Source organism: Pseudorasbora parva, chromosome 2, assembly GCF_024679245.1.
Source record: "Pseudorasbora parva isolate DD20220531a chromosome 2, ASM2467924v1, whole genome shotgun sequence".
Classification (NCBI taxonomy): domain Eukaryota; kingdom Metazoa; phylum Chordata; class Actinopteri; order Cypriniformes; family Gobionidae; genus Pseudorasbora; species Pseudorasbora parva.
In genome coordinates, this window is record NC_090173.1 from 4,982,569 (window position 1) to 5,000,984 (window position 18,416).

An 18,416-nucleotide genomic window follows, 5' to 3' on the forward strand; every position below is an offset into this window, starting at 1 on the left:
GAAGGAGAACTGCCAGTGCGGGTGAAACGGCGCTTCAGCGAGTGATCGACAGTTGGGCGTTCAGTACGCTGAGGCTGCATTCGTGAATGAGTCATGTTCCCACTGCGGGAACATGACCATCGCATTGTTGAGGTCCAGACTCCAATACCTCCAGGCAGGTGGAGCATCCTCACGCATCCCCCGATCTAGCGGTCCTTCTGCGCCTAAGCAGAGGGCTGCTACTCTGGCTGATGACTTGGGTGGGGACCTGAGGGTGACGGTCAGGGCTAACCCGACGGGTCAGATGGCTCCTCGGGCCCCTCCCCCCTCCACTGTGCCGGTGGAGTTCCCGGAAGGGCGTGCTGACCTTTCGCGCGGAGTGCCAGCCGTCTCTTTCTGGGCTCCGGCGGAAGACAGGATGTCAGTCGCAGCATCGGGGGACGAGCTAATGGGCTCTGAGGATGAGGATTCGGCTGCGCTGCCCCCTTCGGGTGTGACAGCGTTGCCCGAGTCGGACCCAGAGCTTACGGCTATGCTTTCTCGTGCTACGTGGGAATCCCCCCAGTCAAATGGTCGGTGGCAATGCACCTGTGTCCCAAGACGGCTGCAGACTTGGAAGATGTCCCGCGTCTCCCCTCCCAGGCGTGTAATTTCTCGTCCGGGCTAACCGGCAATTGGTATTGCATGCCATGGCGCTTCTGCAGGTCTACCAGGCCAAGGCGCTCATGGAATTGCACAAGGGCAGTTCCGACCAGGGCGTTATGCAGGAACTGCGTGCGGCGACAGACCTCGCTCGTAGAGCGACGAAAGTCACTACACACTCCCTGGGTCGGGCAATGGCCACGCTGGTGGTCCAGGAACGCCACCTGTGGCTGAACCTGGCAGATATGCGTGATGCGGACAAGGTGCGATTCCTTAACGCCCCAATCTGCCAGGCCGGCCTCTTCGGCGACGCCATCGAGGACTTTGCCCAGCAGCCTCCATCCAGTCACCAGCCGCAGCTCTGCCGCCTGCTCGTCGCCGAGGGCGTCCCCCGGCGTCCGCCTCCGCCCCTGCCAAGCCAAAGCAGCAGCCTGCACCGGGCGGTACGCTGGTACGGTCCCTGGGAGCGTGGCTACAGCTCCCTTGACCGTCCCGTTGGCTCATCCGTACCATCAGACTCTGCTATGCGATTCAGTTCGCCCGCCGGCCACCCAAGTACAAAGGCGTCCTCTTCACCTCGGTGCGAAGCAGCGACGCCCAAGTCTTGCCGTCAGAGATCGAGGTCCTACTGGCGAAGGACGCGTTCGAGCCGGTTCCTCCAGCCGAGATGAAGACAGGGTTCTACAGCCCCTACTTCATCGTGCCCAAGAAAGGGGGTGGGCTACGACCAATCTTGGACCTGCGTGTCCTGAATCGGGCCCTGCACAAGCTCCCGTTCGGGATGTTGACGCAGAAATGCATTTTTCAATGCATCCGTCCCCAGGATTGGTTCACAGCGATCAACCTGAAGGACGCGTACTTTCATGTCTCTATCATTCCTCAACACAGACCGTTCCTACTCTTTGCGTTCGAGGGAAAGGCATACCAGTACAAGGCCCTGCCTTCGGGCTGTCCGTCGCCTCGCGTCTTCACGAAGATCGCGGAGGCAGCCATTGTTCCACTCCGAGAATGTGGCGTTCGCATCCTCAGCTATCTCGACAATTGGCTCATTCTCGCCCAGTCTCGGGAGCAGTTGTGCGAACACAGGGACATGGTGCTCAGTCACATCAGCCTGTTGGGCCTTCGGGCCTTCCTTAATTCAAGGGCAGGACAGCGGTCCCACTGAAACTTTTTCAGAGGCTCCTGGGGCATATGGCATCTGTAGCCGCGGTAACGCCGCTCCGATTGCTTCATATGAGACCGCTTCAACACTGGCTCCATGGCCGAGTCCCGAGGTGGGCGTGGCAGAGCGGCCAGTACCAGGTCCCAGTGACTCCGTACTGCCGCCAAACTTTCAGTCCTTGGTCAGACACGACGTTTCTCTGGGCCGGGGTGCACTTAGAGCAACTGTACAGGCATGCTGTGCTATTCACGGATGCCTCTACCACGGGCTGGGGGGCCACGTACAACGGGCATGCAGTTGCGGATCTGTGGACGGAACCCCAACTGCATTGGCATATCAATTGCCTCGAGTTGCTAGCAGAGGTCATAGTGACAGTCCGGCAGGGAGAGTGAGGATGAGATCAAAGATGGATATGATGATTTGATGTGATAAATTGATGTAATGGTTCGGTAATACTTGTGTTCCATGATGGTACAATGTTGCCTGAGAGCAACAGCTGAATTTTAAATGTTAATTTTTATTAAATATGAAATTTGTAATGCATTATGAACTGGATAAACATGTTTGTTCAGAGGCCTGTTGCAAGAAGCTATCGGGCCTTCCTTCGCCAGTAGTTCCTGCATAACGCCCTGGTCGGAACTGTCCTCATGCAATTCCATGAGCGCCTTGGCCTGGTAGACCTGCAGAAGCGCCATGGCATGCAATGCCAATGAGGCTTCTCCACAGCCTGTGTAAGCCTTGCTGGTTAGCCCGGACGAGAACTTACACGCCCGGGAGGGGAGACGCGGGGCATCCCCCAAGTCCGCAGTGGTCTTGGGACACAGGTGCATTGCCACCGACCGCTTGACTGGGGGGATTCCCACGTAGCACGAGAAAGCATAGCCGTAAGCTCTGGGTCCGACTCGGGCAACGCTGTCACACCCGAAGGGGGCAGCGCAGCCTAAAACCTCATCCTCAGAGCCTCACGCTCAGTGTTTTGGTATCTTCAATGGGTGTTGGGATGTAGAAACATGCAACTTACAATGAGTGCAGAGTAAAACAAAAAGCAAAGTAATTTGTGCACAACAAAGAGAGGGGATAAAACACTGACCTGCACAGACACACAAGCGGCTCCTTAAGCTTTAACAATATATTTGCCAGGAAAGTTCTTCAGCTGCTTCTCCTGATACAGCAGCCTGTTGTCCCAATTCACAGTGAAGCTATAAGAGTCTCCTCCTTCCATTGAGGACTGTATGGCAACGGTGCTGGAGCCGTCCAAGCTGAAGACTTGAGCAGCGTACACAGACAGAGCATGAAGAGCCACCACCGTGTCTTGAAAACAAGCCCCAGATTAAACACTCCACTCAATGATTGTGCTCATATTGGTAGTCAGAGGCACCTGGGTGGAGGAGAAGCCTCCATAGGGATTCTGCTGGATCACCAGCCAGTTGACAATGTGGTTAGGGTAGCCCAAATTAGCTGTCGTGAGAGGCTGAACAGTGAGAACTGCTAGCAGCACGTAAGCGCTAATCTCCACCGCCAGAGTATCACCAGATGGCATCTGAGACCAGTGGAGCTTAGTGCCTAAGGATGATGGAGGGGAGAAAGTTGATGCCAAAAGAAAATAAACAATATCAAGAGGCTGGTGTAAATTTCACCTTCAGAAATGGCAAGGTTGTCCAAGGCACTTAAAAGCTGAGCTCGAGTGGTATTCTCTCCAGCGAGACTGAAGGTGTAGGCCAGCAGAGCCGTGGCATAAGTGTTTCCCAGGTTCCCAATGACAGGCCTCAAGCAGGACAGTGCTTTGGTAATGACGGCATCCTGAAAGTGAAGCAGATATCAGACAACAACCAGAACAGCAAGATCATTTGCAAGGAGTCCTTTGCAACACTGGAGATGTTTTTACTGTGACAGGGACGCCTAGTTCAAGCAGCGATGCAACAATGTAGGCAGTCGTGGTCACATCATCACCAACTCCACCCTAAAACAGCAGCACATTTGATTTAGAAGAACAGTCTCACACCAAGTCTATTGGTTTGAGCTGCACGACTCTGGATAAACTGATAATCACTTTTTAGTTATCCCAGCAAACGTCCAAGTAACAAATGTGGTTGAAACTACTTTCTGTACATTCACATGGCAGCTGCTCTCTCTGGATCAGCGGCAGAGCGAATGCAGATTAGAATGTTGCAGTCTGGTGATCGGACTTTAAAGTCTTCAGTTTAAAGCCAATTTTGCGTCACAAGTGTCAGCGGAGCATGAGCAGCCTGTTTTTTTGGTGCCCTTATCAATGAATGAGAGCATTCACATTAGGAGTGTGACCACTGACTCATTCTTTAACATGGGCCTTGACAATACACGCCATTAAGGCTTCTGACGCTTGTGACCTGAAACACCAAAATGTGTCACTTAGAAATGAGATTGCACAGGTGTTTAAATTGAGATCTTTTAATGTTCAATCGTGCAGCTCTAGTTAGAACACATTAAGAAACTTGTGATGTACCTTCATGTCATTGTGGTGCAGAGTTCCCTGCTGCATGAAACAGCCATCTGAACACTGCTGGCGGATCAACCAATCCTTTGCAGTCTGCAGGACATTTGGATCAATGAAAATGAATTCCCTCACTAGACCAAAAGACCTCAGAACAAAGGAAGTCAACCTGGCAATGGAGATAACATGTGGAGTCAAACTGCACTTACAACCTGCTGTTGACATACACAGCATACACAGCATGAAACTCACCATGTATTGGATTCATCATAACCAAAGGTGCTGTATGAACCATCCCTGTGTCTGTAGTTCAGTTCTCGTTGGTATCCTGATCTGTTGCAGTAATGTGGTCAGTGAAGTTTAACTGGTCATCAATCACAACTCCAAGGTTCCTGGCTGTCCTGGATGGAGTTATGGTTGATGAACAAAGCTGAATGGAGAAATTTTGATGAAGTGCTGGGTTGGTTGAGAAAACAAGTAATTCTGTCTTTGCAAGATTGAGTTGAAGGTGATGCTCCTTCAACCAGGCAGAAATGTCTGTCAGACAGGCAGCGATACGAACACTGACTGTAGGATCATCTGGTTGAAATGAGAAGTAGAGTTGAGTTTCATCAGCATAGCAGTGATAGGAGAAGCCGTGTTTCTGAATGACAGAGCCTAATGATGACATGTAGATGGAGAAGAGAAGTGGTCCAAGCACTGAGCCCTGGGGAACCCCAGTAGCTAGATGATGTGACTTAGGCACTTCACCTCTCCATGACACCCTGTAGGACCTACCAGAGAGGTAAGACCTGAACCACTGGAGAGCAGATCCTGAGATCACCGTCCTCTTAAGTGTTGACAGGAGGATCTGGTGGTTAACTGTGTCAAAAGCAACAGACAGATCCAGCAGGATGAGCACTGAGGATTTGGGAGCTGCTTTTGCCAGTCTTAGTGCCTCAGTTACCGAGAGCAAGGCAGTCTCAGTCAAATGGCCGCTTTTGAAGCCGGATTGGTTGTTGTCCAGGGGGTTGTTCTGTTCAAGAAACACAGAGAGTTGATTGAACACAACTCGCTCAAGTGTTTTTGCAATGAAAGGCAGAAGGAATACCGGTCTTTAGTTTTCTAAAAGTGCTGGAATCAGAGAGGGTTTCTTAAGCATTGGGGTTACCCGAGCCTGCTTAAATGCTGTTGGGAAGGTTCCCATGTGAAGAGAAGTGTTGACAATGTGAGTGAGTGCAGGAGTGATTGAAGAAGAAATGGCCTAAACGAGGTAAGTGGGTATAGGATCAAGTGGACAGGTAGAAGGGTGATTGGAAAGGATGAGTTTTGAAATATCTGCCTCGGAGAGCGGAGAGAAGGATGGAAGCGTGTTCGTGTTAGCTGTTGAGATGTGCATGTCACTTTGTGGTGAGGAGAACTGGTTGCTGATGAGAGATGTTTTGTTTGTGAAAAATGATGCAAAGTCATCAGCTGTAAGAGTTGATGAAGGAGGGGGAGGAGGAGGACAAAGGAGAGAGGAGAATGTTTTAAAGAGTGTGCGAGAGCCAGAGCAATTGTTGATTTTGTTGTAGTAGTATGTTGTTTTAACAGTGGAGACATTTGTAGAGAAAGAAGAGACTGATACAAGGTAAGGTCAGAATAGTTTTTAGATTTCTGCCATTTCCTCTCTGCCGCCCTGAGTCCAGAGCGATGTTCACGGAGAACATCAGACAGCCAGGGGGCAGATGGGGTGGGGCGAGATGGTCTGGATGAAAGGGGGCAAAAACTGTCTAATGACCAAACAAATGCTAACTCCTCCACACACACACCACGAGAATACACCAAAACTAATAATACACACCACACCGCTGCACTACACAGACACACTTATCCAACAACAAATGAACAAACAATCAAATTAGAAAAGTTACAAACACTTACAGTGTAGTTGTCTATCGGTCAATCGATGCTTCACCTCTGGGTGGTCTCAACATCAACCGTCAGGGTGGTCTACGCTCCCGTTGCATGTTCCAACTCGCCCGCCACCTGCTCCTGTGGAGTCCGAAGCAGCTGAGGTCGCTTCGGGCCATTCATGTCCCAGGTGCGCTCAACCAGACAGCTGACGAGCTCTCTCGGCAGCCAGCACCTTCGGGAGAGTGGTGACTCCACCCCCAGGCGGTCCAGCTGATATGGGACCAGTTCAGGGCCGCACAGGTAGACCTGTTTGCCTCTCTGGAATCGACCCATTGCCAGTGGTACTATTCCCTGACCGGGCGTACCCTCGGCACAGATGCACTGGCGCACAGCTGGCCCCAGGGCCTACGCAAGTATGCGTTTCCCCCAGTGAGCCTTCTTGCACAGACTTTGTGCAAAGTCAGGGAGGACGAGGAGCAGGTCTTGTTAGTTGCGCCTTACTGGCCCAACCAGACCTGGTTCCCAGAACTAACTCTCCTCGCGACAGCCCCTCCTTGGCCCATTCCCCTGAGGAAGGACCTTCTTTCTCAGGGACGGGGCACTCTATGGCACCCGCGTCCAGACCTCTGAAATCTTCATGTCTGGTCCCTGGACGGGACGTGGAGGTTCTAGATGGACTACCACAAGCAGTCGTAGATACCATCTCTTCAGCTAGAGCCCCCTCTACGAGACCTCTATTTCCGAAGTGGGACCTGTTCGTTGAGTGATGTGCTTCCCGCCGGGAAGACCCCCGAAGGTGTTCGATTAGTGTTGTGCTTTCCTTCCTGCAAGATGGGTTGGAGCGAAGGCTGTCTCCCTCCACCCTCAAAGTGTACGTCGCCGCAATAGCGGCGTACCACGACGCAGTTAAAGGTAAGTCCGTAGGGAAGCACGACCTAATTGTCAGGTTCCTCAGAGGTGCAAGAAGACTAAATCCTCCTCGCCCGAACTCGATACCCTCTTGGGACTTAGCTCTAGTGCTCAAAGCACTTCATAGCCCTCCCTTCGAGCCTTTGGAGTCAATTGAGCTTAAAATTTTGTCAATGAAGACGGTGCTCCTGACTGCATTGGCCTCTATCAAGAGGGTAGGGGACCTGCATGTGGTATGAAGAGGTAGGAATGACTCTGTTAGCTGATAATATGTTGCATTCACTACAGGATGTCAGTCACGACTCAGGAAGACATAATCAGGTTGATATAGTTTACTTGAATGATTAAGATTCAGAATCAGCAACAGCACGGTATGGCATACATTCCTTTCTTTGGTTCTAATCTACACAGTTTGCATTGGGTACAAGATGTGTGGGTATGTGTGTGTGGTTCTACAATAAACAGAGAGGAAATAATTACTAAACTGCAATATTATCACAAATAGTACAGCATTATGCTCACACCCTAGGATATTATAACATTAGTATAATATATTAGAAATAGAACAACAATTCTCTTTATAAAGTAATCAGCTGCAATAATTAACTGATTAAAGCATTAATAGTCACCAGACAAACGTTATACATATGATGTCTTCCACTGCAAGCCATAATTAGCTTAGCATCTGGTTGAATATTCACATATCACGATATTAAGCAGTGTCTAGAAACGATCTCAAAGTGACTTCAATAGTGAACAGTGGACTTACATATCGTCATTGACGCACACCAACTAAAACCACTCAGGAATCATTAGAACAGGCTAAATGTCTCAGGAACGCTGCACTAACCGTCCACACCTGAACGAAGCTTCCGGCAATCTCTCTTAACGCAACTGGCGCTACCGCTGATGCAATACTTGTATTGAGCTTGAGTGAAGGTAGGCTGCCATCTACTGGACATTATAAGTAATGCTTCCAAAGTATCTTTATACATGATTCATTGAGGGCCGTTTTGTACAGCATGCACTTTCGGTCAACGAATCGTGCCTAGAATTCGTGCCTGGTAACTCTCACGTTATCCTGAGACCCCGGCCCGGATACGCGCCCAAGGTTCCGCTAAGTGCCAGTTCTAAGTGTCGGCTTGCAACGCCACTCCCGCCCTCTGGGCCGGATATGTGCGTCTATTGTCTCCAGTTGTGTTCCCCGGGAAGCCTGCTAACATTGTCGAGTTCCTCCGTCACCCCCTGCGGTGTCAGACGTTGCGGACTGTCTGACGCTAGGCCGGCACCCGTATGCTTGTGAAACGTGGCTGTAGGCTGGGTTCCATATGCAGTGGTTCCCTCACGGCAACCCCATATGTGTATTCTCCACAGTACCAGCTACTCTAACGGCTAGCTCCATGTCTTTCCCACTCTGTCGTCTCTGGGCGTGTTCTTTCCCCCCTACAATCAGGTTGGAACCACCCCAGAGACTGCCATATGTTGCACTACCCTGCCAGGTTAGTCCTTATGTGTATTCCGCCACCAGGCCTTCTCTGAAGGATGTGGTCCCGCAGCTTACCTTCTCCCGAGACTGGCAAGCTTTCACAGCGTTCAGTAGTCACTCTGAGTGGGTCTCGCAGAAACAGCAGTGACTGACCTCCCTGCTTGGTGCCCTGACTTCCGTACCATACTAGTCGGTCCAGTGCGCTCAAGCAGGATGCTGGAAGGGCCTTCTTTGAGAAGTGCCCTTACAAGTACATTCCGCCTTTGTTGATGTCACATAGAACCATATTAAAAAAAAAAAAAAAAACCTGTGCCAAAAATACTCCTTCCGGTTTCTCCCAAGTTTCGGAAAGTTTTTTTATTTTTTAAACATTAAAACTTTTTAAACTTTGGCCATGTTTAGCAAGTCTTAAAGCAAGTCAGTTCCCAGTATTTAACCGTGTAAAAAGCTCAGAATGCATAAAAAAGCAATAGAATATATTTATTCTATTTGTGACTTCTATAACTAAAAAAATTTTGAGAGTATTGTTTTGATGTTTTTACTTCTTTAACTTATTACTTCTTTGAAATGTACCACGTTTAGAACATTAACATTTCAGTGAAAGGTTATTTCATGCATGTTTTATTCCTCTTGATTGCAGAGAAACACTCGCTGTATTACATTTACACGGCCTTGTCTAAACCTGTGGATCTGCCGGGCATCTATGAATTCACTGCTATGGGTCTGCTAGACGACAGACAGATCGACTATTACAACAGCAAGGACAAGATAAATATTCCCAAACAGACCTGGATGAAAGAGAAAATGCAGGAAGATTACTGGGAAAAAGGCACTCAGTTGAGAAAGAGCAAAGAACAGTGGTTTCACCACAGTCTCAAAAATCTGATGAACCGCATGGGACAAGATAATTCAGGTGAGGAACATTCATACAGTTTATCCTGCATATACATTGTCATTTTATTAGTGTTATCATCTCACAACAAATATTTCAACCTGTGTCCGTGTCAGATCTTCATGTTCTTCAGTGGAGAGTCGGTTGTCAAGTTGAGCAATGGGGAGATAAAGTGACGTTTCTCAAAGGCGTTTCTGAGTATGGATATGATGGAGAAAACTTCTTGTCTTTTGATGATAAAGAGTCTCTATGGGTTGCTCCAGTTGAAGCAGCTCGACCAACCAAAATTAAATGGGACAATGTGCCGATCCTAAACCAATACACCAAAGGCTACCTGGAGAAAGAGTGTGTGGACTGGCTCAACAAATTCAGAGAATATGCAGACAAGGAGCTCAGAAACGGCTGTGAGTAAATGTGTGTGTATTTGTAGAGGATCTGCAGCTGTTATAGAGATAGAAACTGATTGATCAACTGATTCCTGTGTTTCAGCTCCTCCAGATGTTCATGTGTTTGCAAAGAAGTCTATCAGGAACAAATCCAAGCTGAACTTCACCTGTCTGGCCACTGGCTTCTTCCCCAAAGACGTGATAATGACCATTAGGAAATATGGCACATCTCTACCTGAAGATGAGATTGAATTCTCAGGAATCAGACCAAACCATGATGGATCCTTCCAGATGAGGAAGAGTGTGGAGATCAAGGAGGATGGAAAAGATGAATATAATTGTTTAATGACCCACAGAACCTTCAAAGAAACAATTATCACCAAATTGGGTAATTAAAGCAGTTACACAGAAACACAAACATAACTATTGGAATAAAAAAAGAGTAAACGTTAATTTTTCCCCTTTTTTGTTTATGTTATGCTTAATTAATCCATGCTATTTTTCATCTTTTTGGATTTTATTAGATGGACAATACTGGGACTGGGATGCATTTATGATTGGATTAGTGATTGGAGTTGTGCTTATACTGGCTCTTGATGCTTTAGTGGTTTACATCTTAGTGAAGAAAAATTTTATTGGTGAGTAGTGATGATCCACACATTCTTGTTTTTGATTTTGTGTTTTGAAAAGGAATAATAATTCAGTTTCTTTTCTTCAGGTAAAATAGATTTAACTGACACTGAAAAGTCAAAATTATGAAATGCCCATGAGAAGGATGCGACTCAGAAATATTAAAACTAACGTGACCCTGTTGACCAAATAAGCATTTAATTCTCTGATAGTCATGCTTTAATTCTGAAATGTCTATAGTGTTGTGTCCTTCTCATGGGCATTTCATAATATTTAACTAAAATGAGGTTGGACAAAAGATATGGAATCAATTTCGATAACTTATTAGTGCGAAAGAGTGCAAAGAATATATTAAAAAAGACTTTATCTGTCATTCTGTTTATCTTTCTTTTGCACAAACCCACCAAAACCTAATATCGACAAGATTGCTTTGCTATAGTGGGTATCAAACTGGGGTACACATACAAGTTTCGCCGTTCATTTAATCTTACCCACTTTAAAATTACATTAAAACCAAGCACATATTTCTAGCAAAATGTGAAATGCCGTAAATATATGACATCCTATCAAATCACTTCATCTTTCACTGTCAGAACTGAATGCAACTACACATATGACAGATTGAGTGCAAATTGTGCTACAATTTGTGGACACGATGTTCACTTGCTGCCTAATATATCCCACCCACTAACAGGTGCTGAAGAGATCATCTGTGTTATTCACGTCACTTGTCGGTGGTCATAATGTTTTTGTCGGATAGTTTTTCACTGAAATAACAGTTTGATCAACGAACGCCACAGTAGAACTTGAACACGTTGACTACATGCTCCCTCATAATGTGATTATAATAGGATTTTGGAAATATTTTGATTAAACTTTACCTCATGTAAACACAATATTTAGATCAAACTAATGCGATTACGCTCATAATCGTGGTCACTAAAGTGGCATTAAACTAGGTGACATAGGCTGATTTTAATCACAATAAACAGGCACCTTAACACCATAACCATTCTGACCAAAGTGAGCATGTACACGGATGCCGTGTGTTGTTCACACAACTTCATTAATGAACTTCATGAACGTTACGCTCCGTATCTTCATCAGACAGTGCGGAAAACATAACGGCAGCTGGCAAACCCTCCTTTGCGATGTTCATCATGGCTCCAAATAATATCCATTAAGCTACGTCCAGAAAAATGAATTTGATGCAAGTTGATTAAAACAATGGGTCGTAAAATGCATACTGTATGCCGTTCTGAGTGTGGTATAACCATATTTATTAGTGAATCCGAATAATGAAAATTGCATGTAAATTGGATTGAAGAGTTCTTCTCATGTCATGTAAACATCATATGGTGATTAAGACCTTACTCTGATTAGTAATAGTTGCATTATTGGTGCACATCTAAACCCAGTCATTGTGTAAGTCAATGATTCAATGACCTGTTCATAACTACAGCCACTTGCTTTTAGAGCTGTGCGATATTAACTAATAAAAGCTTCTCACGATTTCTTTGACCAATATTACGATTTTGATTTTAATCCGAATTTTGAACACTCCCAGTTCATAAATGCCTTCACTGAATTTGAAACTCGAAACACTGCCCCAGCATGATTTTAATTTCTCTTTATAGTGACAAAATAATTTAGCTCAGTTAGAGAACAGACACTACAATTAAAACCTGGACATGTCTGCTCAATACAGCATGAGCCGAATGAGTCACAGCACAGATCAGCAGGAGTCATATCTCATTTATCACTAGTGCAAGGAGCTGAATGACAAGATGACAAGATTTAAGGGGGCAAATATTGTCCCTTACTGGTAAAGGTGTGACTGCAGTCTAATACCCCTTTCCACCAGAATGAACCAGTTCAAGTTCAGAGCCAGTGCTAGTGCCAGTTCTGAGTTGGTTCGACTGAAGAACCGGTTTGCCTTTGTAACCCCTACATCTATCACTAGTGCATATACAATAATGATCATACATTAAGACTAGTGCATACGTATTATAAATTAATCAGAGATCGGTATGAATGACATTGCCATAACAATCCACCGTCCAGTACGTAGCTGTTAGCTCGATTAGCTGCTATTTCAAAAATCGTAAATTTCTATCTTAAGTTTGTGTTCATCTTGTTGGTCACAGTAACCCAACCCCTGACACAAGCGGTTCTTACTTCTAGATCAGCAATGATTGGTGCTTCTTAAGAACCACTTTTCCTTGCTCGGAGCTGGTGCCTTGGCTTCGGAAAGACAGAACCGATTTGAATCTCTGGCTCTTGGTGAAAAAGGGGCGATATTTATTACACCAACAGCTAAATCAAACTACTAAATGCTTTCTCAGGGAATTGTTTTGTTTTTTAGGCAGGCAAATATTAAGTACACTTATAACCACAGCACTGTAAATGAACATTTCACTGTTTCTCCAACAGGTCCACCTTCTAGAGGCAGCAGTGCGACTGACTCTCTGGATCAAGAGATAGAGAATGGTAACTGTCTCTCATTGTGAATCTCACAACACACAGCAAGAACGTGCATAGCTTCATCGTAAATGCATATGTGTTAATTTTTTTTGTGCATTCTTATTTTATAGTTCTCAAAAACCCACCAAATATGGACCAGAAAGAAAGTTTGATGATTACAAATTATGAACTGATGAGGTAACTATATTTTATACACAGCAATAACGTTTATTTGCCTTCATACTTAATATTGTTAAAGTAACTCTGTAGCAGTGTTAAAGTTGAGATAATTAAGTGATTAATTAATGATGAGTGAGCATTAGTGGTGACACCTGATGTTAACAAGCAGAATCAGTGAAGGAAAGAGTCGCCATTATGGTGATCAGTGTGCTTTTAGTTTGCTTTAGTTGGACTCTTGACCATTGGTTATATTAGTTTAAATATTTTATACCACAAGTCTGTTGAATGCTTGATTCTAAATCTGAAGCATGTGTTATTTACTATTAAATTAAATAGTGTGATATCACATATATCAAGTGCACAGAAACGTATTGTCGTATGGGAAAGTCGGTAGTTATTTTGCTAAGGGTGCATTGATTTCAGTGGGGATGGTGTAACAAAGTTCAAATACTCAGGCCCAAGTTTTACATGCATTACTCACCTGGGGAATAATGTCAGTGGTCTTGTTTTACGTGATTTCATTGAGAACATGATTTAAATAACGTCACTGTTTATGTCTGTTTTTCAGGAGTCCCAGACTAGTATTAAAACAACAGTTCAAGCCCTGAGAGTGGAGATATTGGTCAATATCGACACTATCAGTATTTGGATCCAAGATGGAAGCTTTGACAAATGGTCGTGTTAATCAATGAACTATTGCATGAAATTATCATCATCCTACTTTATGAAACAGTTGATCAATTATAATGTGTTAAGTTTACTCCTCTTTTTAATTGTATTAAACTTCATCTATAATTGAATACTCCTCCCGTCTCTTGGCGTGCGTTGCTCTTTTGAAAAGATTATAATTCAGATATTTTCTTGCAGAAACTAGACTTAAACAGATGGTTGAATTATTTTATGAGGGGACAACAGATATTAGAAAGGGCCAACTTAGTGCCCTCTTCCTTAACTTTGTTGAAGGCAAATTGTATACCCCAATGTGTAATAACCCTGGTTTTCCTCCAGATGTCAGTGATTTACACTTACAACAGTGTGCTTTAAGACAAACCATGTGCAAATGCACAAGTCAACACCATTTAAACTGCAGTGAACCAAAGCTCATCTCAAAAACCCGCCCATTTCCTCGTGTCACAAACATGGAACCAATCCTGTCGCCTTGTGGGCGGGGCTTTCTCCACTGGCCGAACTGATGTGAGTGAATGGAGTCATTTTAATGAAGGCCTATTTTAAGGAATAAAGAAATTATTTTCACAGGAGAAAAAAACCCATAGGCCATAGTTTCAATAGGCCAATTCTAATGAATGCTCAATGAACAGGGTGACTTTAAAGGGTTAGTTCACCCAAAAATGAAATTTCTGTCAATAATTCCTTTCCCTCATGTCATTCTAAACCTGGAAGACCGTCATTCCTCTAAAGAATACAAATGAAGATATTTCTGATAGAAGAATAAGCCGTGCACTCTTATTTTGGTGTTGTTGGTAATATAATATTGTGGTTATCATGGCATTATCCCTGGCAGGGCCGTCGCTAGCCATTACTATCGTACCAGACATACAGGCCAACCTATAGCGATCCAAAATCATTGTCAGCCATTGAATTATAAATACACTACTCTAACAACGGTTTGACAATGGGATGATTTTTTAAATGTTTTTAAAGAAGTCTCTTCTGCTCACCAATGCTGCATTTATGTTATCAAAATACAAAAAGCTGTAATATTGTGAAATATTATTAAAATGTAAAATAACTTCTCTATGTGAATATATAGTAAAGTGTGATTTATTCCTGTGATCAAAGCTGAATTTATCATCAGTCTTCAGAGTCACATGATCCTTCACTAATCATTCACATATGAGGATTCACTGCTCAAGAAGCATTCATGATTATTATCAATGTTGAAAGCAGTTGTGTAAAAATTCTTTTAGGATTCTTTGATGAATAGAAAGTTTTATTTTAATTTATTTTATTTCTTAAAGTAAAACATAATTTATTCAGCAAGGATGCATTAAATTGTTCAAGTGACAGCATATACATTTATAATGTTGCAAAAGCTTTATATTTTACATCATGAAAATATGACACATTAATACTGTTTTTGCTGTATTTTGGATCAAATAAATGCAGCCTTGGTGAGCAGAAGATACTTCTTACAAAAACATTTTACAAATCTTCCCGTTCTCCAACTTTTGACGGTAGTGTACATCTGTGTTAAATATCACAATAGCTTCTTCTCATCTCCATCATCTTCTCCTTCTCAAAGCTGAGCTTTGGTTGATACAGTCTTTGCAAACTGAATGTTTCTGTCGCTCGTTTAACTTCTGTCGTAACCAGAGGTGTCAAAAGTACTCGCATTCATTACTCAAGTGGAAGTATAGATACTAGGGTTTAAAGATACTTCTGTAGAAGTTGAAGTATCAACTCAAGCTTTTTACTTAAGTAAAAGTGTAAAAGTACTTTTACTTTTATACTTTAAGTAGTTTTGAAACCAGTAATGTAAGGAAAAAAATGCCATTAAAGACAAAAGCTTAGGCCACACCACAGGGGCCTATAGTGCACTACCCCACCTCCTCAAGAAAAACACTTTTATAAAGACCATACTGACTATAATGTTATATTAAAATGTTAATGTTGAAAAATTTGGGAGGCACTGACTACCTGTTTCAGTCGCATATATACCCATTGAAAATTAATGCATTTTAGTACAATGGAAATATACCATTATGTGTACTGCTGAGCATTAACATGTTTCCTGAAGCGGAAGATATGATGACTAGTTGCCTATAAGTAATGCTATCAATAACCTTTATTGGAATGTAAATGTAGGCGACGTGTGATCAGTGTTGCCAGATTGGGTCGACGCTTTATTACACCCCTAACCTCATACCCACTGTCGGCCGCCGACTGCTTGGTTGTCACTTTAAAAAAAATTAACAAACAAACAAATTATCCAAACATTTTTCTAAATTAACTTTAATAAAGAAACTAAACGAAATATAACTACTTGGACATTAGAAACAAAGCTGAACTATTTTAATGACATTACAGTGAGTTAACCGCATATTTAATCGATTTAGCCTCTCAAATCAACTCTTGACTTGTCTTGCCTATAATAAAATCCACAGATATAAAACACTTCAAGCATCACAATGTTAGTTAATTTCGCCTAATATTACCACCACAGTAAAAGGCATTTTTGACGAGCTGAGGCAGGCGGATTCTGCTCGCGGCTCTCACAAACGGAGCTAAACAATCTAAAAACAAATAAAAAATAAAAAGAACATGCAGGTTGTCTTCTACCTTACACCTACGCAAATGAATATAAATCCGATCTTCAATTCCCGTGGTATATGCTGTAGCCACAATACCTGTCTGTGCATTTGGCAAACAGCCCGATGCCTCTCGCTTCTCCTGAGGTGCTTATCAGATCATGTGAATACGATTGATGGCCGGACAAAGGCACCACGATGTCTGGAGACCACCCTTTGATCTCCCTTGGGAGATAACAAGCAGGCCATGTAGTGACTTTTATTGCCTGCACGATACCCGACACCTCACACACACACACACACACACACACATAGAGGGTCCACCAAGTATCAAAGGAATTTATGATTAAAAGTCACCCCAAAAACGTATTAAATGTATGCTTTTCTGCTTAAAGTGTTTTTATATGTGTCTGAAATAATTAGGAGAAATTATATGAATAACTCAAGCTGTGTAGACCACCAGACAGTGGAAAGCCTGTATTTGTGTAGTCCCAGATCTCAGACTTATGATCCCTGGTATCCTCGTAATCAGAAAAATGCGATTGTACCGAATCTTGTAAAAGAATTTACAGATCATGCATTATTACAAAATTACCAGCGTTGGAAAGAAAAACGCATTAAGCATATCTCCACCGGATAAGGACCAAAAGGAGGGACCAAGCTGAACAAAGAACTTTGTTTCGCACCAAAAACTCTCTGATTGATTGGACCATCTAGGAAATGGGCGTCGCTCGACGCTGTCTCTCTCTCTCTCTCTCTCTCTCTCTCTCTCTCTCTCTCTCTCTCTCTCTCTCTCTCTCTCCCTCTCTCCCTCTCTCCCTCTATTTTGGTCTATTCATTCTTTTCGTTTATGTACCATATTCTTTCGTTTACTATCTATATTTCTACTCTCTTGATGCATATTTAGTGTGTACTTTCTGTGTGAATTGTAGTGTTATTTTTAGTCTGTGTTTATTAAACCTCCAAAAGACATTTAATGAGTTGAATCTGTTATTCTGCCACATACACAAAGTCAATGAAACTTGCGATCTAACGTTACCTAACTGCTTATGCTACTATTTTAGTAAAGTAAACTGTATGACCATTTGAAATATTGAACTTATCCTGATCAGTAAAGTTAATGTTTCTTATGCGCTCGTAAAGCAGTAATCCCTTTATTGAGAATTGATTTGAAAAGTCTATAACTAATTTGCAGGACAAACTTAGTAGGATAATTTCAAGCAATTCCGTAAAGGGTTACTTGTATTTAATTAAACATTTTTCCCTATCGGAAAATTTTAATACGTAATGAACGACTAGCAAATTATATTCATAAATTCATGAATATTGAATAATAAATCCCTTTTGAGTTAATTATTCCCCGAGACATTAAACTCATAGTCATTTTTATTACAATGCTCATTTAACAGAGTTTACAGCAACGAAAGCATAAGATTAGATGTATTTTATTCAGCAGCTCATTTCAAATTCAAAGACCACAATATGAGAGCGAGACCTAAGCACTGGTAAGATCATTTAGTCTCATTCATTTTTATTGAAGATGATTGTGTTTTTGAGCATCTAAGACTTATTTTAAGTTTCATTTACAGCCATTTGCGTTGGCTTGCTTTACTCATTGGTGGCTATACGTGTTGCAGCACCTTCACATCTATAGTATCTCACTACAAAATATAGCCCATCACACGCTCTCACGTTTATTTTTTAACCGTTTGCCAGGAGTAAAATTTACACATGTGGTTTAAACAACCAGATAGGCTACATTTACATTTGTCCGGTTTCATCTAAAATGCTTTCATCCTTCTGAATTGGTTTGTTTAGTGATCGGAATTAAATAGGCTACGTCTCGAAAGAATCTCGGGACTACTACTGGTCATTTCGCAATCAGATAAATACCTGGTCTGAGAAAACGAATGAAGGAACCAGTTGTAAAAAGGTCATAACTCTAGCAGCTGCTGAAGAAACGCGCGCTGCTGCTGCTGCTGCTGCGGACTCTGACCCTATGCTCTGAACACTGTGCGTTAGCTATTATGGTCTCGTGTTGTTTCCACCAGCGCAGCACATCTCATTGTTCCT

General features: G+C 43.3%; 1 protein-coding gene and 1 pseudogene across 1 annotated transcript; one reads left to right on the top strand and one right to left on the bottom strand.

Moving 5' to 3' along the window:
* Positions 1-1,865: 1,865 nt before the first annotated feature.
* LOC137048170 (alpha-1-inhibitor 3-like) lies at positions 1,866-6,308 on the bottom strand (annotated as a pseudogene).
* Positions 6,309-9,135: 2,827 nt separating this feature from the next.
* LOC137048177 (zinc-alpha-2-glycoprotein-like) lies at positions 9,136-13,682 on the top strand. Its single transcript, XM_067426215.1, has 7 exons — positions 9,136-9,436; positions 9,532-9,819; positions 9,905-10,189; positions 10,326-10,439; positions 12,865-12,921; positions 13,026-13,092; positions 13,643-13,682. Exons 1-7 carry the CDS (start codon positions 9,136-9,138, stop codon positions 13,680-13,682), a joined length of 1,152 nt encoding a protein of 383 aa, XP_067282316.1.
* Positions 13,683-18,416: the final 4,734 nt, after the last annotated feature.

What these genes read in the sequence shown, in the direction of transcription:
- LOC137048177 (XM_067426215.1), top strand. Translation starts at nt 9,136, where the DNA reads ATGCATGTTTTATTCCTCTTGATTGCAGAGAAACACTCGCTGTATTAC. An exon ending in CAAGGAGCTCAGAAACGGCT is followed by an intron (nt 9,820 to 9,904) that starts GTGAGTAAATGT and finishes CCTGTGTTTCAG; the next exon opens with CTCCTCCAGATGTTCATGTG. An exon ending in AGTGAAGAAAAATTTTATTG is followed by an intron (nt 10,440 to 12,864) that starts GTGAGTAGTGAT and finishes TTTCTCCAACAG; the next exon opens with GTCCACCTTCTAGAGGCAGC.